We start from the raw sequence: 27,833 nt of genomic DNA, 5'->3' as shown, positions 1-27,833 counted from the left end.
TCTTTCTTTCTTTCTTTCTTTCTTTCTTTCTTTCTTTCTTTTTCCCCCCTATTTTACAGAATTTGCCCCTCACTGCTCCAAGTTAACTTTACTTGAAATTTTAAACACAGTTTTTTTTATTTATTTTTTTTTTTACAGAGCACAAATGAGTGGAAACTATGACTTGGTCTATTTGAAGGTTGTAGGAATTTTTACAAAACTGTTATTTTCAGTGTTTTGATGCCCATCAGCCTTTGCATAAACCCAAAATCTTTTCTATAGCCTGAAATCTCACTGCTAATGAATCTCCAGGGAAGACCAATGCCTGTGTGTATTAACAGAGAGAAGAAAAACGAAGGCTCTTACTTGCTTGTTTTTGGTAGTTTGTCTTGAAATTGCCAGCAGCATGATTTGAATTACTTTGGCAAAGATCAATGTGAAAATCTGGGATTATTTTATTTATTTATTTTTTGTGGGCTTTAGTTGTTATTTGATAGATTAAACCTGTGTTCTACCCTTTAATTCTGAGGTTTCAGATGAGGATCTGCACAAAACAATACTAAAATAATATCTCACAGTTGCTTTGTGGTGGTCAGCAGATTCACTGTAAGGACTCCAGCATACCTCATCATGTTTTGCAGAGCGTTTGGGGTAAAATAATTCCATGTTTGTTTTCAAGCTTTCCACACATATAGGCAGGGACACTAAAGTTGGTGTTGGCATCTCAGTTTGTAGTAATATTTAGTATGCACAGCTCTGCTTTCCTCCAAAGAGAACAAAGAGCCACACTCCTGTGTTAGAAATTAGGAGTGTTCCTGGACTGGGGACACTAAGGCAGTTGCACCTACTTGTGATTTTTTTGAAAAGAAGTTTGCATATTTAGATTTGTTCAGTCTGTCTGAGATGTTCAGTAATGTAATTGTTTATACCTAGAGTTTCAATTGTTTTTTATTAAGGATAAAGACTATGCAAGTTTTTGAGTTAGTTTTTTAAGCACCCATACAGCTGTGTCTTGGTGAGCTTTTTCTGCTAGAATAGCATGTTTGATTGAGGTGTGAAGCTTACTGGGTGTGATTCTAACAGGCAGATGAATCCACCTGCTGTGGGTTCAGATAGCGAGATGGCTGAAGTTTATGCACGAGGTCTAGCAAAGGTCATCCAGTCACAGAGAATGGTGGTGGAGAGATGGAAAGTTCTAGTAGGCCGACAGAGGCCGGCGGGAGCTCAAGTGTTCCGGATCTGGAGATAAACTGTGTGTGGGATTTCATCCTTCTGATTTTGGGCGTTGGAGTCACATCAGACCATGATTGGGAGCATCGTCTTTGGACTTTCCCTCCTTAGCTACGCAGCCTTGTTGCACCTGGACCTTCTGTCTCACTGAGTTTTCCTCTTGGCTCCCAGCTTTGACCTGTGGACAGACTCATGGAGACTGTCTTAAGCTCCGTTATTTTCCTGATTGACACCTTTGCCCCTGTCTCTAGGGGGCTTTCAGTTTCCTTTCTGACCTTGTTAAGTCTCTTGGTGGGTTACAAATCTGCGTTTTAACAGATGGAACCCTCGCTGTTTCTTGGATGGCTTTCCAATGGCTCACCTTCTGAGAAACGAAGGCCCAGCCTTTCTTGAGCCATCTAGAGCTCCACTGGGCAGCTGGACCTCTCAGTATGCCAAAGGTCCTGTTTGCTTAGGCAGGCAGAGCAAAGTTGGACATCCATGACAAGAGGTTGGCAAAACTTTGTCTCTCTTGTGAGCCTGCAGGGTATCGTTGTGTTTGGAGGAGAATCTCCATTGCATTGTCTTCCTCAAGCTACTTTGCACCTCAGGCTTCCTTCCCGCTTTATTGATCTGTGTGTAACATGGGCCATCATTCATAGACAACTTAGCTCTGCAAATATCCTACCACAGGTGTGTCGTTTACAAAGTAGCCATGAAGGACAAAGAGGCTTCTTTCCAACAGAGAGGCAGGGAGAACTATATTGATGACTTTTTTTTTTATTGCTTCTTAAAGTAGATTCTAAAGTCTTTCATTTTCCTTCTCTCTATAGAGGATGAAAGTCCTGGACAGATCTATCACCGAGAGAGAAGAAATGCAATCACGATGCAGCCTCAGAATGTGCAGGGGCTCAGCAAAATCAGTGAGGAGCCCTCAACGTCTAGTGACGAGAGGGCCTCATTGATCAAGAAGGAGATCCATGGATCCCTACCACATCTGGCGGAGCCCTCACTCCCTTATCGCGGGACTGTGTTTGCCATGGACCCCCGGAATGGTTACATGGAGCCTCACTACCGTAAGTGCTTCTGGACAGTTAGCACGTGTTCTGGAGAGACCTGGGTGGGGTTCTGTGTGTGGGGTGTGTGGGGTGTGTGGGGTGTATGCCTGCATGCATGTGCTGTATGACTTACTGACCCTTCCATTTATAAAAATGTTTAATCTTACGTTTTTCCTACTTCTGTTTCTTATCCATTCTTCTCAGAGAGTGACATTTCCTTATAGTCTAAGTACTTTTAGGTTTTTCAGTGTGTCGGGGTTCAGGAAGATGGTTTTGTCAAGAATCCACATAGAGATCTGCTAGGGTTTGAACCAGATATACTCTGTCTGTGCAGGGTTAATGGGATTCTATTAAAGCAGCTGTGTTAAAAGCCTTTGATGGCAGTTCTTTCTCATGTTTCATGTTTTTGCTATTCCTATGCTTAATGATTTGTTAAAACAAACTAATTTTAACAATTCAGTGCTAAATTTGTTACTATGGAAGTCTGCAGTGAGCCCTATTCCTCTTTACAAGCCTACTCGAGACACCGGAAGTTACCATTCTAGTCCTAACAGAATCAAAGAAATTGAACAGGACTCTGATCATAAGTATAGGCTAGTTCTTTGCAAAGGCAGACTGTACGGTAAATACATACGGGCTGAGTTTCCTTCAGGCCTGTTTCTGGTTTAGGAATATAATTTGGCTCCAGAGTAATGAAAGTCATGTTTAGGTGGCAAAGCTGGAAGCTCCTGATTACAGATTTATCGCCTTGCCAGGATATAGTTGCCATTTAACCTTCCTGGCTCCAATTCCAGATGATCCATTGAGCTCCAGAGAGGGAGACTGGTTTGTGTTTCCCCTTTCCCACATCATTCAGAAATTTTAGTGTTTAAGGCAAAAGGTCATTAGCCAGATGACTGATTAGTGAGGACAGCTGATTAGAGCATGTTATTTTGCTCAAGAAAGTGCCCAGGATAAAAGCTAATTTCATTCCTTCATTAGTTAGCTGGAAGCAAAGGGGAACGCTCACTCATCAGATCAAAGGGTCTTGCAGCAACCTTAAGTCCCATCAACCGCTTTCCCCACCAGAGTATATTGTTGGAAGAAATGGGGGAAGCAATACTTTTTAAGTGGAAAGGGCGTTTTTTTAAAAAAAATTTTTTTAGAAGCGTGAAAAAATGGTTGTTTTTATGCCCCCTCTACCCCTTTAGCTTTTAAAAAAGTTAAGTGCTTTCTCTTAAAAAAAAAAAAAAAAAGCTTATTGGTCCCATTCCTGGAAAGGTGTCTGTAGATGGAGAAGTAAGGACGGAAGTGTTTGTATAGCTATATTTCCTTCCTCCCTTAGGGCTTACTTTATTTTGTTTTTTCCCTGACTTTTAGGAATGAAGATAAAAAAAATAATGTTGATAGGATTTTTTCCCCTCTGATCACATTTTAAAGTGTCTTTCATCGTGTTTTTATTTGTGGTCTCTTGAATATTATTCATGCAGACACCACTGGGGATTCCTATATTCTCCCCACCTGTGTTTATAGCTCCTCATAGTGAGCAGTACATTCTTTTAAAGATCAAGCGTTGATACCCGCCTACAAGCTCCTCGCAGTGTTTTGTCTTTTTGTGTGAACACAAGCTTTTCCCATCACAGTGATGTTTTGTTTTGTTTTGTTTTTTTCCAGATGCCCACTAATTAGTGAGGTGTTTAATTAGTCCAGACAGCGGATGAACCCTTCTTTCTGTTGGTTGATGGTAGAGGAACCGTTAACTTTCTGTCCAGTTTGCAGCTTGTTCTTTGTTTTAACAGTTTCCCATTGAGTCGTCTCCCCATCGTTTGAGGGGCTGGCTTTCTTTTCAGCAGGGACTCCTGTACTGGCTCAGTGGTCTGTGTGACCCAGTTCCTGGCTCACCAAAGTAGCATTAGCTAACACCGCCTGGAGAGCTCACAGTAGGATTTATATTCATTTATTGTTTTGCTAGTTTGAGGATATAGTACCTATAAGTTGACTCTTCTTGTGATTTCCTGCTCTGTTTACATAAAAGAATGTTGAAGCAATGCTCTAGGCTCTGATTACATCCACCGTCTATAGCCACATGGCAAAGGAATTCTGAGGTCCTCACCAATGGTTTTCCTGACTTGGGAACATTACATAGTTATGTGCCGGAAGTCTTGGAAACTGCAGATTTGGGTTCAGATGCTAGTGGTTCACTTATTAGCCCTGTGACCTTGAGTCAGTGTGTTGGCTGCCAAGAGTGATTTCCTTGTTCTCAGAGATGTGTGATGTTATGACTGGCTGTGCCTTGGGGTTCTTCTGCAATTGTGCCAGTAAGATGGAGTCTTTCCTAAACTCCAGCACATGCTAAGTGCCTCAGAATTGTGAGGCCATGCCGCTCCGCTTCTTCCTTCTGCTTCCCCCTCTGTTTCTTCTCGTCCTCCATCACCACCACAATGTGGTTGGCTCACTGTCCACACCATGCCATTTCTGTGAGGCTGCAGTGTATTTTGTTTGTTGCTTTGTTTTTGTGACTGCTTAGAAAATGAGTGGGCTGTAACCAGGAAGAAAGACAAGAGTAGCAAGAGCTATGCCCCGTGCCTTCTCCTCAGACTGCCTTTCTCATGGAACCCCAGGTTGGCTTTGGCTTTTGTCTGTTTCATAAGCAAAGACATTATGAAGCTTTTTTACTTTAAGAAGTTCTAAAATTTTAAATTTATGTCAGAAAATATTTTATATAATGAGTAAAAACATAGAAAAAAGGTGCAGTATTATTAGTTGATATGAAATAATTCAAGACCCTAAACTAAGCTTGCTTTAGATAGGATATGACTTTACTTTCCTAGAACCTTGTTTGGGTATTTAATCTTCTATTTACATTTCAAGTGGTTTTTTAGGTGTTTATGATCAAATCTGCATACCTGTCATGGATTTAATTACCCAGGCAAAGCCAATGACTAATGTGAGCTAAAGGTAATAAATGTCCTGAGAATTTAAAAAATGTGTTTGAAAGGGGCATTAAATTTTATTTCGTTTCTGTTTCTTGTGGGCAAAGCCTGTCTCCCTCCTGCAGTACTCTCCAAAGCCAAGTTCCTTGTAGACCTTTGCTACACTGTGCAGAAGCATCTCTAGGGCCCATTCCTCCCTTCTGCCTTTGCCAGCTCTGTGAGACAGCTGCATACTAAAGACTCCACCAGTCCAATGTGGCTGGCTATGAACACTCAGTAATTCCTTCAATTATCCATGGTTGGAAAATGTAGACTTTTCAAATGCCTAATTTGTGCTTCTATATATACTAACTTTGTATTTCTAAAGTGTGGGTAGGTTTCCTGTAAGACCAGAAAAGGGAAGAAAAAAACAAAAAAAAAACCCATCTTTTTCCCTTCAGAAGGACATATGTAAAATTTTTATTGCATAAGATTTTATTATACTTGGGTAGGCAGCGATGCATCTTCACAAATTGTAGTTTGGCAGAATTCAAAGTATTTTAGATTGTGTGGGTTTGATTTTAAAAACTCGAAAAGGAAAGAAAAAAGAAAGCCAAGGGATAGTGGGCACTTCAAACGTTTTCAACATGTGTTTGGAATAAAATCCACACAGTGGGGTGGGGTGGGGTGTTCTCCCATGAAGGGTAGCAGTGGATGGGCTGTATATCAGGGCAAGAAAGAAAGCATGCAAGCTGCGTGTCTCACACATGATGTGCTGACAGCCTCTTGGCCACAGCATCACTCACGTGTTATAATTTGGGATACCACAAGGGGAGGTATATTTGGGGACCCTATCTGCTTATCCTGGAGTCAGGCTAAGAGATTCCATCTCTTGTCCAAAGATTGATCAGCAACATTTTTCTCCTCCTGCCCCATCTGTAGGCAGATATTTCAAACCACCATCACCCAGTGCTTTCATTTATTGTTTTATAAACTTGGGAAGGCAGGTGACATAATAGTTCAAGCATGCTCTGTACCCTGACTGACACTTAACTTTTATTCTTTTCCCTTTTACAGGAAACATGTGTTTCACTGTCTTCCTTCTCACCGAGAAGAGTGTATGTAGCTTTGTAGCTGTCCCTGTAGGGTTCTGTGTGTGAAGTTTGTTGGACTCACTGAGCATGTCACAGAAGGTCTCAGTTTTGTTAAAGGGGGCAGAAAGATTTCTTCTTTCTTTAAAAGTTCGAGTCTCCTTCATAGTTTTATAGTTGTGCGCTGACTGCCCTCTTCCCCGCCCTGCTCCCAAGCAGTAATTCTTCATGGAAAATATGATGCATTCTTGCATGTAAATGCTTTGATTGAAAACACACCACTGGTATTCTCCCTTCTGTTCCCCAGCTCAAATGACAGAACTATTAGTTGCTAATTAGCAAAACCTGAGGAATTAGCTTAAAGAAAAGAAATGGAATTTTTAATTGGCTTGCATTTATTTTCTGTGGAAAGCTATTGTGCTGATCCCACTTGTAGGCTTGTGGCTAAAAAAAAAAAAGGCACAAGCAAGTATTCTTTCTTACCTGTCTGTCTCTGTGTTAACTGACTTTCCACATGCCTTAGAAACATATCTTCTGACGGAGGGGGGAGAGGATGCGTATTTTCCATATTTAATAGGTGCACCTGCTCACAGTCCTTCTACTTTGCAATTGTCATCTTGAGACTGTGGAGACAAACATGCCCACAAGGCACAAATGAACAGTTTGGTGTTGACCGAACTGCAAAGGTAATGACAGTTCCCTTAGCACACAGTTCCAGCTTTATCCAGATCTTCTCTTCCTCCTTGGAGAACTGCTGATGAATCAATCAGGAGGTTTCATTTCCCTTCTGAATGTTAGATTATTTAAGCAGCGCGAGCGATGCTGGGTCATTCTCTGGGGGCTGTGCTGACTATCTTGCTTCCTAACTGTTAGTATCAAGGTGTGGGGAGGGGAGGGGGTGGCTGTCAGAAAGTCTCTACACCCTTGCGTCACTTATTTGTGAGCTAAAGACACTTGTCTTTTCTCAAAAGTTCAGTGTTAGGATGTGCTTCCGTGCAGCAACCCAGAGGACAAACAGTGAACCCTTGCTGTAGACTTTTACAGCATCATCCCACAGATTTCATGGCTTTCTTGCAAGGTGACTAAAGCATTACAGGAGTGGGGATCATGCTAGCATTCTGGGTTTGACCTTTTCGTAATGAAGGTTGAGATATGGTGAGTGCAAGTAGGAACCAGGTAACTTGAGAAATGTACTGTACCATTTGGAGAAAAGTTACTTGGTTCTATATGTGGACTTTGAAAACATTTACTAGCAGCCACACAGATGGAAAAAAAAAAGAAAGAGAAGAAGACCTTGTTTCTTGAGAAAACAATTTAGCCAGTGACAAGATGGCCAACCCCTCCTGTACGTCCACTCGCATCTCCCTCCATCACCTCCTTTGGACCTTCACTCTCCTGCTTCCTGCCTTCTTCTGTTCATGTGATTGCTTCTCCTAGGCCAGTTAGATCAGACTCCTTTACCACCTTCCAAGATGGCCTTCCCATCCTAGACACTGAAGAGACACACAAGTTCCATGTTTAAACACATTATTATTACTTCCTTTGGTTGTCACTGCCCCATAACATAGCCAGATCTCTTTTGGAACAGTGTGACTAGCTCAATGTATGCACTTGGCTTTTCTGTCCCCCGCCCCCCACTTCCCCGATTTCCCTGAAAGGTGTGTGAGGAGGCCCCCATTCTTCCATAACTAGGGGGCTATTAGGTTGCTCAACCTTGGTCCTGTTCAATGGAGGTTACTCTTTTGGAATTGGAAGAGATATAGTTGCTTCTGTTGTCATCTTAGGGTTAGTCATTATGTCCCACACAGCCTCCTCTGTGTAAAAAAGGTGTACAGTTGCTAGGCTTCACATGAGAGATGAATTGTAGCCCTTTGGAATGAACTGACAGATCGGTCACGGCAGGGATATGAAAGCTTTTTTTTAATACTGTGGGACTAGCACAGTAGAGCTGCCTGTCATAGTTGACGTGACACTCGTGTTAGCTGGGACTGCTGGGTATTTTTCCTGAAGCTGAGGGAAGCATAGTGCTTGCTTGCCCTTTTCTTCAGTAACCTCGGTAATTCACGATTTTGGTAATAATGTCCCCAGTGATCCTTGTCCAGCCGGTGTGAAGCTCATGCTAATGAGACCTCACATCACAGCTCCGCTCAGGAGCAAGGATAAAGTTTCCTAAAAATGTCACATGATTTTTACTCCCTTCTTAATTTGGCCCCCACCCAAATGGCACTATCTTGGGGTTCTTTCCCTCCATGCCCACCTCCCGCCCTCCTGTTTTGATTTCTTCTGTCTTAGACTGAAGCGTGGAAACAGGGACTCCTACCTTTTGCTAGCCAGCTTCTAACAGCTCCCTCTTCCCTCTTCTAATGGAGGCAACATTATCCTTGGCCCTCCTCCTTTTTCTTGTATAATTAAAGAATGTTACCTTTGATGTCTCTTGAAAGCCGTGTCTCCTATCCTGCTTTAGCTCTCTTGATCTTGCATCTATAAATTTGTGCTGTGTCCTCACACTTCTCCATGAAAAGACTTGATTTCCTCTCTTTGTGCCTTTTCACAGTTTGAATTAACACACAGTAACTGATTCGGTCAGTTCCAGTGCTCTGATCCAGTCTCAATTGTTGTAGTGTTCTTCCAAAAGGATCCTACGTTCTCGGTTGTTTAACCTTTTATATTCGGGCCTCTGCCTTGGTTTCCAGTAAATAAATAAGTTGTGCTCACTTTTCTGGAGTCGTCCCTTCTTTCGTGGGCCCAGATTTTCCACCAGCCTCTATTTCAGATTAATTTCTTCATCTTAGAACAAAGAAAAGGAAAAAACATCTTATTGATTGATTCGACTGCCCAGCCTTTTGATTTTGTCAGTCATTTGTTAACTGAGCATGTACTTAGGGAATAGCCCAAGTGATACCAAACACTGAGCCAAATGAGCAGTCCCCTGCCTCTGTGTAGCCTCAGCTGTGGGTTATGGAGACCAGTAGACAGAGTCACTGCACAGGAATTGTGAGGAAAGACAGTGTGGTGTTCTCTAGGAATATATGAAAGAGACAATCTTCATAAGATTTTTGAAGGAGGTAACAGTCAAGAAATTCTAAGGCTAAGACAGACAGAAAGACAAATCTAGGTCAAGGGTCGTTCTCACTGGCCAAGAGGCCAAAAAAAGCCTGATGCCTGGGGAGGTAGAGAAACCTTTTTGGACAGAGGTTGGGTTCACAGTGAGAGAGACAGAGGAACTGTCTGACAAGTCAGTATCCTCAGGATCTGTCTGTTCTGTATCTAATCCAAGATGCGCCCAGAGACTTGGTACGTGTCTCTTGAGAATTGACAAGCCTCTGGGTAACTATTGCAAATGAAGAGGTTCTCTGCTTCAGACTTGAATTTACCTCCATTTGTGGAATTGCCTCCAACTCCACCCTAGGCATGCCTTCCCGGACTTCCCTGGCTGGCTGTTCACTGCTTTGGTTGGACAGCATTTTCTATTTTCATATGAAGACAATATAATGGCATTTTTTTTCTTGTTGTCCAGCTGTTGCTCTTGCCTGTACTAGGTGACCCTAATAATCACAGTATCTTGAACCCAAATTACAAATCCCCAAATGTGAAAAATCACGTGGCTGTTTCCTTAAAGAACCAAGTATTCTGTATGAAGACCTTTTTTTTTTTTTAACCTTCAAAATCTCATTTTTCCGATGAGAAAATGCAAACCATTGAATTCATTTCACCGGGAAGCTCTTGAATCCCCACATGTCAGTCAAGCCAGAAAAACTGTGTGAAGACCTTTGTTCAGCTGGAGATGGCGCCGGCAATAACAGGGAGATGAAGCCGGGCAATCCAGTAGCCAAAATGTCAGGGAAAAGAAGAACAAAGACTCACATTAGTGGAATAAGCCTTCAGTCCCCCTGGCCTGAAATAATCTGAAGGGAGATGCTGGAACCCTGGAGGAGGAGACACTGGCCTCCCTGTGGGGGTCTCGGACCTAATCAGCACACATTGTCCTGGTCAATGGGAGCCCACTCTAGGGAGCGGGTGTTTACCTTGTCCACTGGGGGGACCCAAATCTACATGCTGATTGTGCTCTGACTTGAGCGTGGAATCAAAGGAGGAGCCTGTTTCCTGGGTAATATAACGAGGAGCAGAGAAGAGTACATAGAGGTGCTGAGAAACAAACAGCCCTCTTCTTTTGACTTGCCTTCTTGGGCTAAGCCTGCTCTCAGATTGGGCAGGATCTCAAAGCTCCTCTCCCTGTTCCTATTTTCCCCTTTGTGAGGAATGCTTCCACCCCTGCCCCACCCCCCGCCCCATCCTTCAGTTCTCAGGGCCTAGAAGAGAGTTGCATAATGTGGTGGTTTTCCTGTGGTCTTATTCCCTACCAGAAGGACTGTGATCCCGCCCAGCTCTACCACTCCCTCTGAAATCCCTTCGGCCACAAAGGCTTCCTTCCAGCCCCTCCTGTGGATCCGAACTCCTCTTGGTCTCTAGGCATTAGCAAGTGTCCCATCTCTTCCTAGACCACTCTTCTAAGCTCTTTACCACAGGGTTGTTGTAATCCCTCCAGGAGCCTTCTGGACTCTGGCTTGACCATTTCAACTCTGTATGCAGCTTACTTTTATAATACACCCCCCCCCCACACACACACACAGGGTGCAGTTTTATATTGCCCCTTTTGTTATGGATATTTTGACTGTATTATATATCTACTACATTGCTGTAAAACTTATGAGCTAGAGGCATATTCGGTGAACAATTGGAGGAACCTGGGTACATTTCTAGGACCCAGACCATCTAGTTCATTATATTGATGGGACCTATGTAAGCATACAGTGCCTGACATTTTCCCTCATTTCAAAAACTTTTTTTTTTTTTTGAGTCTGCTGTGACTGAGACAAAGTTTCAAATGGTTGTTGTTTGCCAAATCGTGTCCTTACTCTCAAAGCTGGTGAGAGGAGACACAGACCAAATACCTAGCCAGAGCCCTCAAGAAGGAATAACAAATGGTGTTCCGAGGATTACGCCTGTGGAGAGCAGCTGCTGCTACTGTTGTTGCTGCTGCGGGTCAGAGGGCACACACCTTGCTCAGTAACCAGAAGCCACAAAGTTGAGGAGCGAAGGGGCAAGTGTCCTGGCCGTGGAGTGGGGTGGTCTGGGGGCACTGGCAGAGGAGGTTCAGTGTGACTTGATGTTTGTTTTACAACTGTTACTCTGGCAGGAGAGGTAGCCCATAGAAGAACACTTAGCAGGCTGCTGTAGCCACCCACCTAGAAAGCCTCCTGCTTAGGAACTGAGGCCACAGACATGGCCTCTCTCTGTGGAACATTTTATATCACAGCTTCTGCCCTTGAACTTCTAAATTCATGCAGTTTCATGAGATGTTGTCAAGACTTCCCCTTAGATAGATTAGGATATCAAAGCCCAAGTGGGCTGAAGAAGTGGCCTGTTTTTATGAGGCTGAGAAAGGGATAAACTGAGGTTTGAGCACAGTTTTCCTTACAGCCTGAGGTTCTTCGCACGTGCTTCATAACGGGCAGAATCGCCAACGATGGCACAAACCTACGAGAGGGCCAGGTCTGATGGGTCAGGCTCTGCCCCTGAGGGGAGTCTCAGGGGAGCGCTGTCTTGAGCCCCAGCACTGGCAATGCTATGTGTAAGACTTGGGAAGCAAGTGTTTGGAAGTAGGGGGCATTCCCACTTGTGGCTTTGTGTGTTACTTAGTCCCATTCCAGTGCCTAGGTGGTGAGTTCTGGTCACTTCTCACCCTGACCCAAAGATTTAGTGTAGTTTTCATGTTATTATTTGTGAGTTCGTGCATGCGAATGTGGTGCCCATGGGAGCCAGGGAGATGATCGGGTTCCCTGGAATTGGAGTGGCAGGCTGTGATACTGGACACTAAACTCAGGTCCTCCTCAGGAAGAGTATGAGTTCTTTACAATGGAGCCATCTCTCTATCCCCATTCTCGTCATTTTTTACCTTTGTCCTCAGCTGGGTCTAATGTGGGTGATCATGAGAAATTCCTAGGTAATTAATACTTTCTCAAAGAACGTGAAGTGACATATAACTTAATTATAGGAAGGCTTTCGGGTCGTGTCTACTCCCATTTAAGGAGGCCTTTGTGTGGAATCACTGTTCTGAAGGCCTCACTACACATATCTTTTGGTTTGTATAGAAACACATTTTACCTTGAAGAAACTGAGGGTCACCTGGATCTTATTCCCATCTGAACGTGAGCTGCAGGCCTGGGGTTTGTGGGGAGGGAGGGAGCTCCTGGGTGCATGGCTTCTCTTCTTCTCCCGGTTCTCTTGATGGCACAGTAGTACTTGGGACATAGGCCCTCTCTGCGGATCAGCAATCCTGACTTACTTTTTGTACTCCCGTTTCTCCAGAGTAGTGACTTTATGCACTAGGAACTTGGCTGTATTCACAGACCATACAAAATCTGGTGCTCCCTCTACCTTTTCTCTACCCAGAATCACCAGGAACACAGAGGTCATTGTGGGATGTCCCATCTGCCCTTCTCCTTGGCTTTGCGTGGGACAGCAACCTCTCCTCATATCCACAGGGGAGGAGGTGTCAGGAGCATGTACCAACGTTAGCCTAAGTACTTGAGATTTTGGAGGGGTGCAAAGTGGGGCCCACCTCAATGTCCAATGGTCCCACTAAGATGGACGGTTTGTCGTCTCTGGGCTTTGGCATCACAGATGCACTGAGAGGTTCTTAAGCATGATTGAGGGACCAGAGGGACGATTTGTGAGAAAAAACTAAAAAGACAATATGGATGGCAAAGCTAGCGTAGGCTGAAATCAGACATGGCAACTCTCAGCCAGTCATAGACGCAACGGATATTAAGGAGGGACAAGACTGACATCAAGACACCGAGTGGGAAGTCTGTGGAGCCTACCGAAGAAGCCTCTGGAACCTTGTGCTTACCAGGAACCTAGGGCTGATGTTTGCATTGAAGGCATCCAGAAGGCTTTAGTCCCCACCTGTCTCTAGCTGCATTCCAGGAGACATACCTGAGCTAGATCTGGATCTATATAATCCAGATACGTGTCATAACAATGCTGCTTCTGTGTCTGGAAAGTAAGGCAAGTGAACGTCGAGACTTTTCAGAGTGACTGCGATCCCCAGAGAAACCTTTAACTAGAGAAGTCTAAAAATTATGGAAAATGATGTCAAGCCTTTTAGAGAAGGCAGAGGGGTGGCTTAGTTTTCTTTCAGCCCCCTCTCCCCGTTAATTGATCTCTACACATAGTAAAATAAAAGTATTGGCCCGAGCCCTTGATTTTCTGTTTGGGGGGAGAGAAAGTTCGAAACGACACATGAAAACAATTAAGTCACATATCGACAAGTTTGAGCTGGTGAGATGAAAGGCAGGGCCCAGGTCTGGGGAGGGTGACTTCTGATTCCAAGGGGGTTTTTACAATAGAGCTTTGGCTCCATGGCAAAATTAAATCCAGTATGAAATTTCCCCTAATTAACATTTCCCTTCTTCCCTCCAAATATCAAATTTATGGACTCTAAGAAATTCGCGTCACAGACATGCCAGTGCCCGCTCTCTTTCTGCTTGATCTGTTCCAGCTGTTATTAACTTTCGTGTCTGACTATCATTAATTTACGAGGAGTTCTGAATGCAATCTGAAATGTTCCGCTGAATACTAGACATTTGAGGAGCTTGATCCTTGCTGGTATTTTGGCATGCAGGTTTGTTGCTCCATAGTAACCCCATTCAAGGCCTTCTATGATGGGATGAACCTTTATCACTGCTAATTCTTTCTGCTCCTTACCTCATCAGTCAAACCTGTACATCCTTTGAGTGCCTGGTTGGCACATAGAACCTGCCCCTAAAGTTCAGTAAGGACAGAAATGGTTGGTTTTCTGGGGTTTTTCTCTTCCGGCCTTCCGATTGCCTGGAGTGCAATTTCGTTTCTTGGTTTTGTTTTCTCACCACAGTTGTTGGAATTGTGTTTTTGTCTATACCTTTGCATGGCTCACAGTAAGAACAGATGGTTGGGCACAGGCTATTCAGGTTTGTTCCTCAATTAGGACTTCCCTTGTTTGCCTGGCTGCTTGATTGCTATTTCCTGTGGGAAGCTGTGTGTCTTTTAGCCTGGAAGCATAGTGGTTGGACCGATGGGCTTCAGAGATGCCCAGTCAGGGTAGAGGTAAGTGGTCCCCCTTTGACATTGCCTACTCTTCTTAGCCAGCTAGTTTTTTTTTTTTTTTTTCGTCACCCTGACCCAACTAGAGCAATGGTTTTCAACCTTTGTAATGCTGTGACCCTTTAATACAGTTCCTCATGTTATGGTGACCCCCAACTATAAAGTTATTTCATTGTTACTTCATAACTGTAACGTTGCTGCTGTTATGAATTGTACTGTACATATCTGATGTGGGACCGAAAGGGGTTCACGACCCACAGGTTGAGAACCACCGAGCTAGCGTCATCTGAGAGAAGGGAACCTCAACTAAGAAAAATCTCTCCATAAAACTGAGCTGTAGGCAAGCCCGTAGGACATTTTCTTAATTAATGATCAGTGTGGGCGGGTCCAGCTCATTGTGGGCTGTGCCAACCCTGGACTGGTGGCCCTGGGTGCCTCAAGAAAGTGAGCTGGAGAAGCCCGGGGGGGGGGGGGCATGCCTGTAAACAGCATTCCTCCATGGCCTCTGCATCAGTTTCTGCCTCTAGGTTCCTGCCTTGTGTTGCTGACCCGACTTCCCTCAGTGATCGGCAGTTACGTGAAAGTTTAAGATAAAGAAATAAATTCCTTCCTCCCTAAGTTGGTTTTGGTCATGGCATTTTATTCCAGCAATCGTAACCTCACTAAGACTGCTTTCCAGAGGAAGACAGTTTAGGGCCGCACCTCATACCTCCCTTTTGGAATTCTCCTCCAGGAGGATGCTCTATTTTGTCTTTCTTCTAATCTCTCTCTTCGGGTAACAGTGCAGCCTAGCTCTTTTGATGCCACGCTCTTGCTAGTTTTTCCTGCAGGTTTTCCCAAGAGGCCATTGCATAATGCGCCACCAGGTGTGTGCGACTCTAAGGTATAAATCCTTCTTTTGTTTGTGTTCAGTGTTAAGAACCCAGGTCCAAGCTCCCTCACACAGAGCTGGGTGATAAAGTGGCCATGACTGGCCCTTGTCCTCAGGAGTTGCCCTGAGGAGTGAAGATGTGGCCTCAGAGCCCAAGCCAGCCCTGCTGTTCCTGACACTAGAGTGGAGGTGGCTAGAAGGCTGTGGATGAGGCCACATTGCAGATGGAGAAGCACCGTGCTTGCATGGTCCCCCTGAATTCAGGAAGTTAATGAACTTGGCAGCAGAGGTGGTGATGGCTGGCTCCTGGGTACGCCGTGTCCTCACTTGTGAGTTAATTGTATTGAGAACCAAAGGAATATCTTTACTTATCCCGGAGCTCCTAGCTTTGTGTGGATGCCAGCCCTCTTTGCCAGAGAGCCAGGCAGGGAGGCAGAAACAGCCCAAGGATTCAGGCCTTTTTCTTCTTTTCATGGAAACAGAGGGGGTGTGTTTTGTGTCCTATTTATGTTTTTAAGTAATTTTTAACTCATTTATTTGTTTCTGTGTCAAAGGACAACTTGCTGGAGTCCTCTTCCACTGTTGCCTCCTTAGGGTTGAGCTCAGTTCTTTAAATTTGGCTGAGGGAACCTTTCTTCTTCCTGTTCCATTTTGCTAACCCCACTGCTTGTGTTTTTTAAAAAATTGATTATTTAAACCTTTACACAAAAGTATTTCTTTTAGGACTCAATACTGGAGGAAACCTTAAGTGTGTTGAAGTATCCAGGGAGGTTTTTGTACTGGGGTACTGTAAGCAGAGACTACTCATTCATTTCTAGACTGCTCAGACACAAATAATCACACAGAAACTATGTTAATTACAACACTGCTTGGCCCATGAGGCTGTGGCCTACTGGGTAAGATTCTGGTGTCATTCTCCTTCAGTAGCTACATGGCTTCTCCCTAACTCCACCTACTCTCTGTCTCTGTTCAGATTTTCTGCCTGGCTTTATTCTGCCCTGCCGTAGGCTGAAATAGCTTTAACCATTAACCAATAAAGCAGCACATATACAGAAAGACATCTCACCTTAGGGTACATCAGTGCTAGTAACAGTGGAGACAGTGGTGTGACACAGACTTATCAGGGTGGCGTGTGAGGGTTGCTAACCTCTTCCCAATCTTGACCTGGTTTTCTGGATCCCAGCCTCCTAGGTTGTCTCTGTGCCCTGATGTAGGAGCTAGCAGAGCAATGATAGCTGGTTTTCTGGGAGTCCTTAGGGTAGAAAGAAATTTGGAGGCTGTGGCCTCTAATCCACTTAGGGAGCTGTAAGGAGAATTTACTGTGATTTTGCCCCCAGGTCCTCTTCCAGAACAGGAGGTCTGTGTTGGGTGAAACAGAAGCTTTCTCCTTGTTTGTTTATTTGTGAGTTATCTTTCTTTGTCCCTGTGAAAATACTGGGCTCTCTTTACAGAGTGATTTTTTTTTAAAGCATGTCCCATTTATTTAATGGATTTATCTTTATTTAATTTAAAATTTATTTTGTCTTCATTCACTAGTCTTGTCACTTGATGGATTATTCCAGGATGACAGTGCAGTCTTTTCTCTCTTGGTTTCATTCCTCCCGGATCTCAATAATGTTTCTCACTTTGTACTCTCTGTTCTTTCTTCTCGGGGTGCTCACTTGAATGCTGGCAGATATGCCTGGATTACTTCTCTTATGTCTCTTCAGTCACATTCTCTTTTTCAGTTTCTTTTTTCATTCTGTGTTGTGAGACACTTATGTGACTTCATCAAGTGTTTATAATAATTTTAAAATTTTTTGTAGCCATATTTCTAGCTTTAAGTCATTTTAATCTTTGTGCCCATGGTCTTATTTTTAAAGACCATTGATCAGTCAGTCCTTTTATCATGGCTTCTTCTCTAAATACCTGGTTTTTAAGTTTGTATGTAGTATTTTGTCAAAATTCTGAAAGACTCCTTGAGATATGATTTTGGTTGTTCGTTACTTATGCCCTTCTGTTTGTACACTTAGCTCTTGGTTTTGGCTGTCATTTATGTAGGAATCATGTGTGAGAATGGTCACCTTGTTCTCTTCTACTCAGACAACAGGGAAGCTTGTCTTCCTAGAGCAAGCTTTCTAACTACCTGGTCCACTGGCAGGGTTTTCTTTAAGATCACAGGGTAGGAACTTGACTCTGGAGGCCTGTAAGAGCTCACGTGGCTTGGGTGCCAACTGAAGGTCCCTCTGACACATTGGAACCGATGCTAGAAGTTCGATATAGCAAAGCTCTTGCAGTGAGCACATTTCAGTTATCCACACAGAACCTTTGCCTTCTCGGAAGAGCCCTTCCAGTGTTTAAAGAAGAGACATGTGGGTATTATTCAGCAAAGTTCCAGCTACTTCGATGCTGTTCAGGGAGACAGACCACATGACTGACGCAGACACCGCTGGAAAGTCCGCCCCTGCCAAGGCTTTTGCTTTCACTGCTGCCTTCTTTTGCCCCATAAGGAGTGTTCTATGCAAATGCTTCTCTGCAAGCATTCTCATTTATGATTTTAGCCTTGCCTCCTTTGAATCTTGTAGAAATAAGACTAAGTTCCTCATCTTGATTTTATTTCATTGAATGTGTTAAAAGTATAGGCGTGGCTTCTAATTCTGATTCTGTCAGCACAGTGTGGTCATGACCGCTTTATTTATGAGCTATTCCCAGCCTCTGTTTACTCCTCTGTACATAAACAGCTTACAGCTGCTGAGTGTTGAGTCGAAGGTTCTCGGAAGTATCTGTTGGAAAGTGAGTGCTCATAATTCTTACTCCTCACTATTATTTTTGTCATCACTATAGTTCCCACCTTTGTGCTTGTATTCTAGCATACTTTTCAGAGGGATATGAATTGTCTAGACCGGCCCTTGGGCTAGAGAATGGTGGAAAAATATGGTGCACTTCTGTTGTGTGTGAAAGTTTAGAAGCGCAACCTTCCTAATGCTGTGACCCTTTCATATAGTTCTTCACGTTGTGGTGACCCCTGACCATAAAATTATTTTGTTGCTACTATGTAACTGTAGTTTGGTTACTATTATGAATCATAATTTAAGTATATGGCATGCATATGTGACCCCTGTTTGACCTGCATAGGAGTCATGACCCACAGAGGTTCAGAACCACTGGTTTAGCGTCAAGAAACTTTGGATCGAAGTCCAGCTCGACTACCTTCTGGCAGAATGACTTAGCCACGCTCTTAGATCTTGGGTTCTGGCTTGTGTCGCTATGATAAAATAGCCGATGCCTGGTATTTACCAAAGAGGTTCATTTAGTTTGCTGTTGTGGAGGTTTCAGCACAAGATGTTATTTCGCAGGCATTGGGCATTGCAGCGTGCTGGAGAGATAGCAGCTGATCTGCCTGCGTGGAGTAGGAGCCAGCATATGGGGTGACTTTGCTTTTTAACAGTTACCTCCCCCATTTGTTGTAAAGATGCATTCATTGTATAAAGGGATAGGCTTTGTGATGTGTGATGACATCTCTGCCCAGGAATATTATGTACTTGAAGATATTCCTCTCCATTACTCTCTCCCAGTTCCCTCTGCTTTTCACTGTTTCCCTTCCTCTTTCCACATAGCTCCCAACTACTTTTATGTCACACACATCCATACATATCATATATTGTGTTGTATACAACGTATGTTCTCCATATGAAAAAAAAACATGTAATACTTGTTCTAGTCTGACTTATTTCACTTAATACTTCGGTGTTCAATTCCATCTTATTTTCTTACAGGTGAAATGATTTCATTGTTCCTTATAGTTGAATAAAAGTCCATTTGTATCTGAGTTTTCTTTATCTGTTTGGCCGTTCATGCAAATCAACTAGGCTGATTCCATATCTTGTGTTGTTGTGAGTGGTTCCACAGTAAGCCCATATTTGCTGTTATTTCCCTTCTAGTTTGACTTAGACTTTTTGGGGTGCATCCCCAGGAGGGGTTCAGCTAGCAGATACACATTCAGTTTTTCACATAACCTGCATGCTGAGGTCAGTAGTGCCTGAACTGTTTTTATTCCACTATCACTTATAAAGATTCCCTTTTCCTCCCACAGTTTGCCAGTAGAAGTTGTTGCTTGTTTTTTATTTTTTTTTAGTGTTATCCATGCTGATTGAGGTGAGCTAGAATTCCAGTGTGCTTTTTTATTAAATGTATATTTTATCTTTAATTATGTGTATTATGCCCCTCCCTGTGTGTGTGTGTGTGTGTGTGCACGTGCGTGCGTGCATGAGTGCAGGTTCTCATGAAGGCCAGAGCGTGTGTCAGATCTCGTGGGGTTAGAGTTACAGGTGGATGCTGTAAACAGAACTCTGGTACTGTGGAAAAGCTGCAAGTGTTCTTAACCACCGAGCCATTCCAGTCTCTCAATGTAGTTTTGATTTGCATTTTCCAGATGGCCAAGGATATTAAACAGCTTTTCATATCTTTATTATCCATTATTACTATTTCATCTTTTGAGAACTATCTGTTCTTTTCATCACTCCATTTATTGATGAGATAACTTGTGGGGTTTGTAGAATTTTTTATGTATCTTTTCTCTGCCAAATCATAGCTGAGAGATTTTCTCCAACCATCCTGTAAAACAGCGGTTCTCAACCTTTCTAATTCTGTGATCCTTTAATACAGTTCTCCATGTTGCGGTGACCCCCAACCATAAAATTGTTTCACTGCTGCTTCATAGCTATAACCTTGCTACTGTCATGAATTGCAGTCTGAAGAGGCTTAGGACCCACAGGTTGAGAACCACTGCTGTCGCCTCTCTTCACTCGTTCCCTCCGCTACGCTGAAGCCTTAACGTCTCCTGCAAATCCTATCTGTCAGTTTTGCTGGACTCCTTTCTGCCGCGGACCGTCCCTCTCGGAGACCGCCACCCACGGGAGACCAGGGTGTAGGATAGGATAGTCAGGATACGATGCAAGGGAAATGACAGACAGACACACTGTGTAGTGAAAATCTGCTGCAACTTTACTTCTGCAAAGCTTCAGTTTTTATACAAAACAGATCAAAGAACTTGGCAGGTTCATTACATCACCCCACTCAGGGTTCCAGACATAAATCAAGATTAAGCATAACCAAAATAGAGCTTCTTCTACGTGCTCCTTTTTCCGTGCTCAAGATATTGGCAAGGACTTTTAGTTTTTGTTTTGTCTTTTAGAACTCTGTCTCACACCATTATTTACTTTCTACTGTGGGAGACTAGTTCTCAAGGTCCTGTGTTTAGCTTTCCATCTATATAGTTTTTATTCTTTTCTCCATATCCCCTAATAGTTTTCTCATTTTCTCATGATAGTTCCTATACCAATATATTAAAGCTCAATAATTTCCTTTCTTTCCTTCTTACTATAAAGACACCAGGGCTTCTGGGATCTAGCTAATCTTTCCATAAAGGGGAATTTTCTCTAACTCTCCTTTTCTCTCTAAATCTGATTCACTATGACAATTCCCTCGTAACATATCAACTTTAGCCGTTTCTGTTTCATAAATAATAAAGTTTCCCAGGCTCATGTGGCTTGGGGCATACTTCAGTTCCTCAAGGACTGCTTTATGAACGGTGGAGCCAAGCCAAGGACGTACTTTGATCTCTTAGTAAGCGGTCAGCTATAAACAAGAAAATTAAGAAATACAGAGAAAGATCAGGCAAGGTGTTAGGAGGGCTCGCTCTCAAGGCCATCTCCAGATACGAGATTTGCCTAGGGCATCAGGTCCTCTCTGGACTGCTGATTGCCAGGGGGACCACCTGGGGCTTCGCTCCAAGAAGCTCTAACCCCAATCCTTCAGCAGGCAAAAGCCAGCGCAGAGGCATTTTGTCACTACACGGCAGTCACTGCTGTGGACGTGGCACCTTTCAACAAAGCCCTTACTTCTGCTTGCACAGCCAAGTATTTCCCTGATGTTTTCCTTTAGTAGTTTCAAACCTTGCATTAAAGTTTTTGATTAATTTTTAATTGTGTGTGTGAGTGTGCGCGCGCACGTGCGCGAGCACAAAGAGAGAGGGAGGGGCAGAGAGAGAGAGAGAAATGCTTTTGGATTTTTATATATAGATATCCAGTTGTTGGTTTTTTGAGACAGGGTTTCTCTGTACCTTTGGAGCCTGCCCTGGAACTCACCTGGAACTACTGACTAGTCTGGCCTTGAACTCACAGAGATCCACCTGTCTCTGGCTCCCAAGTGCTGGGATTAAAGGTGTGTGTAACCACTGCCAGGCCGGCACACTCTTTAAAAAGAGACTTTCTCTCTTTCTCAAATCTTTTGGCACCTTGTCAAAAACCATGCGGCTTTGGCAGCGTCATTTGATTTCGGGCTCTGGATCTTCTGTCCCACCAAGCTGCTCACCATTTTTGTATAAGTGCTGTGCTCCATGCTGGTTTTGTTACCATGGTTCTGTAGTATAATTTGGAATGAGATTCTATGATTCTGTTACTGTTCCTTTTGTTCAGGATTGCTGGTCAATGATCTTTTATGATTCCATATGAATTTCAAGATCATCCGCTCTTGCGAGACATCATTCATTCCTAGAGTCCAGCATTAACCCTTCCAGGGGCAGTTTGTGACTCTGTGGCCACTTTCACAAGACTCTCAATGGTTCCTCATCTCAGTACCAGCACAGGGATTTTGGTTGTGGGGCAACACTGAACACATAAACTCTTCCTCTTCTGGGCTCTCATGTTGCTGTTCTTCCATGGAGGATGACAGTGACACCTGATGGGGCTGTCTTGGGAGCCCAGGCAGGCCCTTCAAACATGTATGCTCTCTTTTGGTGCTGTGGCATCCTTTCTTGTATTTTCTCTTGCCTTTACCTTTTGGAATGTGTGATGGTTAATATTGATTGTCAACCAGATAGAATCTAGAATGACTTAGGAGACACGCCTGTGGGCAGGACCATGAGGCATTATCTAGACTGAGTTAATTGAAGTGGGAAGATCTCTTAACTGTGGACAGCATCACTCCCGAGGTACCGATGTGGACAGCATCACTCCTCCGGTCCTGGGCTGGATACAGGAGGAAGTGAGCTAAGCATGAACATTCATCTCTTTCTCTGCTTCCTGCCATGTGGCCAGTGCTCTCGATTCTGCAGGTGTGCCTTCTGCACCAGGAAGGACAACATCCCCTTGAACTGTATGTAGAGTAAGCCCTTTCTCCTTTAAGTGGCTGTTTCTCGGGTATTTTGTCATAGAAACAAGAAAAATACAAAACATATTGCAGTCTCTTTTTGGTATTTACAAATTTGAAAAGAGTGAAAATAGAAATTTAATTTTTAATACCCAGTCTGGATTAAAAACTCAACATGGTAATTGTATTCTGTCTGCAGAATAATATAAAAAGATTAAATAACACAAGTTCCCCGCCAAAAAGACTTTAAAAATCTTCCTCCATATTCCTCAAATGATGATGCATTCATCTCCTGGAAAAGTGTCTCCAAGATTATTTTCTGATCCAAGGTATATTTAAGGAAAAAGAAACATTGTTGCCACCCAATAGAAATATATAGTGGTTCATGGGCCAGCGAGATAGCTTAAAAGGTAAAACACTTGCCATGCCAGATTATGGATGGATGACCTGAGTTCCATCCCTGGAACCCACAGCGAAAGGAGAGAACTGAGTCCTGAAAGTTGTCTTTTGACTTCTACTTGACTATCATAGTATGAGTTTGTTCCTGGACACACCACGACCTCTGCTGGGTCCTCTTTCGTCATTAGTGTCCACTGTGTTTCTTACACACACACACACACACACACACACACACACACACAACACTAAATAAATAAATAAAACTTTTTGGTTGTTTGCTTTTGGTTTTGTTTTTTCAATACAGGATTTCTATGCATAGCAGTTCTGGCTGTTCTGAAAGTCACTTTGTAGACCAGGCTGGACTTAAGCTTACAGAGATCTGCCTGACTCTGCCTCCCAAGTGTTAGGATTAAAGGCAGGCACCACCACTGCCTGGCTATAAAAATTTTAAAAAGAACTATATAGTGGTTCAGTAGAGATATAAATCAAGTGTGTCAACTCTGGCTAACATGCTTATATAATTAAAAAGGATGACAATATCATTACATTATTTTAAATGCTGAAATTGAGAACCCATTTACTGAAGAACCTCTTTTTCCCTAACATCTATGTATATTCTTACTGATGTGTCTTTTCTTTAGTTTTATTATATTGAGTATATTTTAAGAGAATTAAGTGCAATCCACTGCTTTTTCTTTTCTTTTTCCTAACAAGCACTACATTTACAAATCAATAATACCATACAAAATATAAAGCTTATCTTATTCTTTCCATTGGAAATACTGTTTTCAAACTTCTCAAATATTATCAGAGTTTAGAGATTTTAAATTGGTGCTGTTCCACGGTGGAAACGGCCCTGCCGGGCATAGTGAAATGTGGATGCATGTTTGTGGTGTACGGGGCAGGGAACCACAATCTACACTTTTATAAGCTATATCACAGTGAGAAGTGGGAGGTAACAGATCTGTGAGATTTAAATGCATTCTGCCCCTTCATAGTCACTGCATGTCAGTGGGTGCCTTTTGAAAACTGCACATCCCTGGGGTCTGTATAATGGGCTGTAGAGAAAGCATCTTTACCCAGCCTAGGAAGACAGACATAAGGAAGCATATACAGACTGAAAGATGCAGGGGTGTGTTCACATTTGGTGAGTCTACGCTGGGAATGGGAGTGAGGTGTCACGGGGTGAGGGGTCCCAGGTCTGGCTCTGGAACAGTATGCACCATTGGGATTTCCTGTGGAAGCTTTACCCTTCTGGGCTGCTTAGCCCTCAGCCAGTTCTAAGAAGGCCATGTCTTCTCAGCCCTTGACGCTGATCTTCTTGAGGGGTCTGGAACCCAAGCCAGAAGGGTATAGTGGCTACTTATGTAGTAAGCCACTTGGCTCATGTCCAGGTAAGGTGTACACTTGCTTAGCTCTAGAAAACATTGTGCAGAGAGAACATGAGACCTTGACACAGAGAAGGTAGTTCATATGAGTTCCTGCAGGACATAGGAGGTAAGTGATTTTATTTTCCCCTTTGCCCTTGGCTCCCAAGAGACTCAAGTCTAAATTTGCTACGGTGTGACTGCAGACCCTTTACTTTCTGCTTGCCTTTGTCCAGGTCTTTGCTGCCCACATTGTTCTCTGACTAGGGTTTTCCTTGTCTGGCATCGTTTACATCCTGGCATCTTTGGTGAAATGAAGTAGAGTGTCGGAGCCATAGCGTTTTTATCAGTCGGGTAGGAGCGGTGAGATGGTCCGGGTGTGAGCAGCAGTCACAGGAGTGTTACTGAGGCAGTGTGAGACAGACTTGAGAGACTGCACAGGTCTGTGGATGGGTTTGATTTCAGTGGCCCCCCCTTCCCTAATTCGCAGGTCTTTTTGGTGTTTCACAGGCAGTGTTGGCCCTCCCAGCATGCTTTGGTAGGAAGCACCAGATACCCCAGTCTCCCTGGGAGGCCCCAGAGGGAACCGGTTCACTATTTCAGATTTTAAATTGTTCTCACCCACAATGTTTTCATAATAATTTCTTCGCCCAAGGAAATGTGTTTAACTTAAATCAAGTTTAGGTCCATTTGCTTGTCGCCATCGTCCCTCCAGGTCCCCAAGTGCAGAGAATCTGTAAGACTGTCCTAATAGTTTAGAATCTGTCTTCTTCCTGTTAAGAAACGCGGTTCTTAATCGAGTTCTCTGTGATCTCGCCCTGTGTTTTCAAGTTATCTCAGATATGCAGCTTTTGGATCTCTGCTCCCAGTTGCCTCAAACTCCATTGTAAAGTGCCGATTGCCAGCGAGTTATACTCGAGAAAATAAGAGGCTTGTCTCCGGAGGACAGCTACATATTACGGGCGCCGTATAATCCTGAACGTTGTTTTCTTTGCTCTCAAATGGCAGGGGACAGTGAGTCAGAAGTGAGAACTCCCTTTGTTTCATGCCCCGTGCATGGCAGGGGAAGAATGTCTCAGGGCAGAGAATGAAGAAAGACATAAAAGGCTCTCAGCTCAAGGAGGTCAGACCCATCAGAGGCTTAGCTTCGCCTTCAAAGATGCCTGGGACAGGTGGCAGTTCAAGACAATCCCCGCCGGGGTGTCCGCTGGAGCTGAGATAAGGGATTGCGGCAGAAACCTGCTATCTGGTGCCTGATGGCTTTGATGTAACTCTGCGAACAAGACTTAGGGAAGCAGGCGGCTGCCTTCCTGCGTGGCTGGCTGCTGTTGTTCAGCCTTTTAAGGTCTTATTACAGAACTCCTTGAGGACTAATCCTCTTTAAGGTTTACATGGGATGGTTTTGTCCATTGACCCAGCCGGGGACCTTGGTGCCACCCGTACAAGGCACCTCAAGCCATTTTTTTTCCTCTCTTCTCTTCAAGTTGTGAGCATTGCACAGTATCTCTCGGAAGGAGAGCTAGAGCCGCTGGCACTCCTGCTCCTGGATCCCTGCCTCAGCTGAGTTTTCAAGGGTTGTTTGTGTCCGGTGACTGTCTGCATGAAATGTCAGTCTCATTGCTTCTCCTTGTCAGGATTTCTCACATTTGTTTCCACTCTGTTCCTTATCTACTCCACCCACTTTGGGGTCATTGAGCGCTGTGGCCCATTGCCAGCCCAGACATACTGTTTGCCAGAAAGATTTACTAGGTACATGGCAATGTCTGCCTCTGTTGCATCTCTCTAGAGCACCCAATGTAATGATATACTGTTTTAAGTGCTAGAGTGCTAAGCAGGGCAGGGTGCTCGGGTTTGAACCCTAGGCAAGTAATTGATCATTAAGCCATGCTTTTGTAGCCCCAGGCTTGCTGTTCTTAACACTATTAGGAAAATAAGCTATAGATTTGATTTATGACTTGTTTGACACAGGGCCAGCAATGGAAGCATCAGCAACAACTAAGACCAAATTGTCTCCCAGATTTCAGAAGTCAATTTAATCTTGGCATTTTGAATTTTGGATGAATTAGGTATTGCACTTACAAATTTAAAGCCTTCAAATGACTCTTGAAGGTAGGCATGTAAGGTACATTACTGGAGTTCTGCATGTGGGTCCGTTCCATAGTGTCAGATTGGTTTTGGAGATTGGAATAGTTCTGAGAATGCTGGTGGGACTGGAGGATTCTAATCTCTCAGTCAGTGAATAAGGGTGACTTTTGTTATTAGTGACCAAAGAATAACTGACATCTGACTGTGTTCACTCAGTGTTCTGGTATGAATGAGACGTTTCCCAGGAGGTTGGCATTTGAATACTTGGCCTAATTTGGGGGGAGGATTAGAATTAGGAGGTGTGATCTTGCTAGATGAAGTATACCCCTGAGGGTGGGCTTAGAGGTTTCAAGACTCACACCATTCCTGGTGTGCATTCTGCCTCCTGCTTGTGCTTTGACCTGTGAGCTGCTGCTGCAGCCCCAGGCTGCATATGGAGTGTGGCTTCCACTCCACCATGGTGGACTCGAACCCTTGGGAATAGTAAGTCCCTGATAACACTTTTTCTCCCATAAGTTGCCTTGGTTGTAGCATTTTATCACAGCAACAGAAAAACGACTAAAACACTCACTAGGGGACTATTGGATCTAGACCACCGAATACTGGGACTGCTCGTCAAGGTCCAGGTTAAGTGCTGTCCTTATGTTAATTATGTAAGCAGAACTCTTTCCTCATTTAAAATAATTTTTGAATGACGAGAAAGACAGTCTCCCTTCATGCTGTCAGTCCAGCGAAGGAAAAGATGCTGCCCCGTGGTTCACCTGCCGCCTAGAGATGAGCTCATGTTTTGGTGGCATGTGCATTGACTGAGAATTACTCAATCAAAACAAAATCCCCCTTGATGATTTTTTGGGGGAGGATGACAGCCCCCCTCCTTCATGACAGTGTTTGATGGAAGGCAAAACAATAGTAGGCTGGGCAGCCAGAGAGCGTGGGGTCTCACATAGCAGAGTGGTGTCTTGGTGGGCTTTGAGAGCGTTCCTTTGAGGTTGACACACTCATGATACCAAGTCAACCTTGGGTCCCTATGTAATCGTGTACATTTCTGGACTCCTGCCTCAGAGTTTGTGGGAACTGGATCCAGGATGGCTCCAGGTGTAAAGGCGGTAGCTGCACAGATCTGGTGAACTGCGTTTGATCCCCGAAACCTATGTTAAAGTGTACGGAGAGTACCGACTTAAGAAAGTTGTGTTTGCCCTCCACGTGCAAGCCTACGCTCACATACACACATCATACACGCTTACGCGCATACACGCAGACTTGAAATACTCTTTATTGTCAACTGTGCTTACTTCTCTACTAGATAAAGAGATCTAATAACAAACCTTAGATACTGTGAAGAATTGTATTCGTTATATCTCAAGTTAAATTGAAGTCCCAATGGGCAGTAGGATGATTTGTATAATTATGTCATGAAAGCAAGCTTCTGCTTCAATACAGCACCCTCAGAAAAGAGGGCATGGCTGAGCCACAGATAGTGCCAGTCTGCCCACCCCCCACACACCCAATTTGTTTTTTGCTATATTGAGGCACAGTCTTATAGGTAACCCTGTCTTTCCTGACATCTCTGTATACATTAGGCTGGCCTCCATTATTCAGTGCTCTCTGTT

At 43.7% G+C, this 27,833-nt stretch overlaps 1 protein-coding gene across 2 annotated transcripts in view; it reads left to right on the top strand.

The window, feature by feature from the left end:
* Window positions 1-27,833, top strand: part of Gli3 (GLI family zinc finger 3) — a 264,925-nt gene that overhangs the window by 77,625 nt on the left and 159,467 nt on the right. For both annotated transcript variants that reach the window (XM_050142747.1, XM_050142748.1), the window contains exon 3: window positions 2,022-2,264. In XM_050142747.1, coding sequence (XP_049998704.1) covers window positions 2,022-2,264 — 243 coding nt within the window. The remainder of the gene's footprint in view (window positions 1-2,021; window positions 2,265-27,833) is intronic.

The sequence above is a fragment of the Alexandromys fortis genome, unplaced genomic scaffold (assembly GCF_014885135.2).
Source record: "Alexandromys fortis isolate MF-2015 unplaced genomic scaffold, M_Fortis_MF-2015_v1.1 scaffold_5, whole genome shotgun sequence".
Lineage (NCBI taxonomy): Eukaryota > Metazoa > Chordata > Mammalia > Rodentia > Cricetidae > Alexandromys > Alexandromys fortis.
Note: the sequence above shows the minus strand (reverse complement) of the source record. Positions and strands in the feature narration are given on the sequence as shown.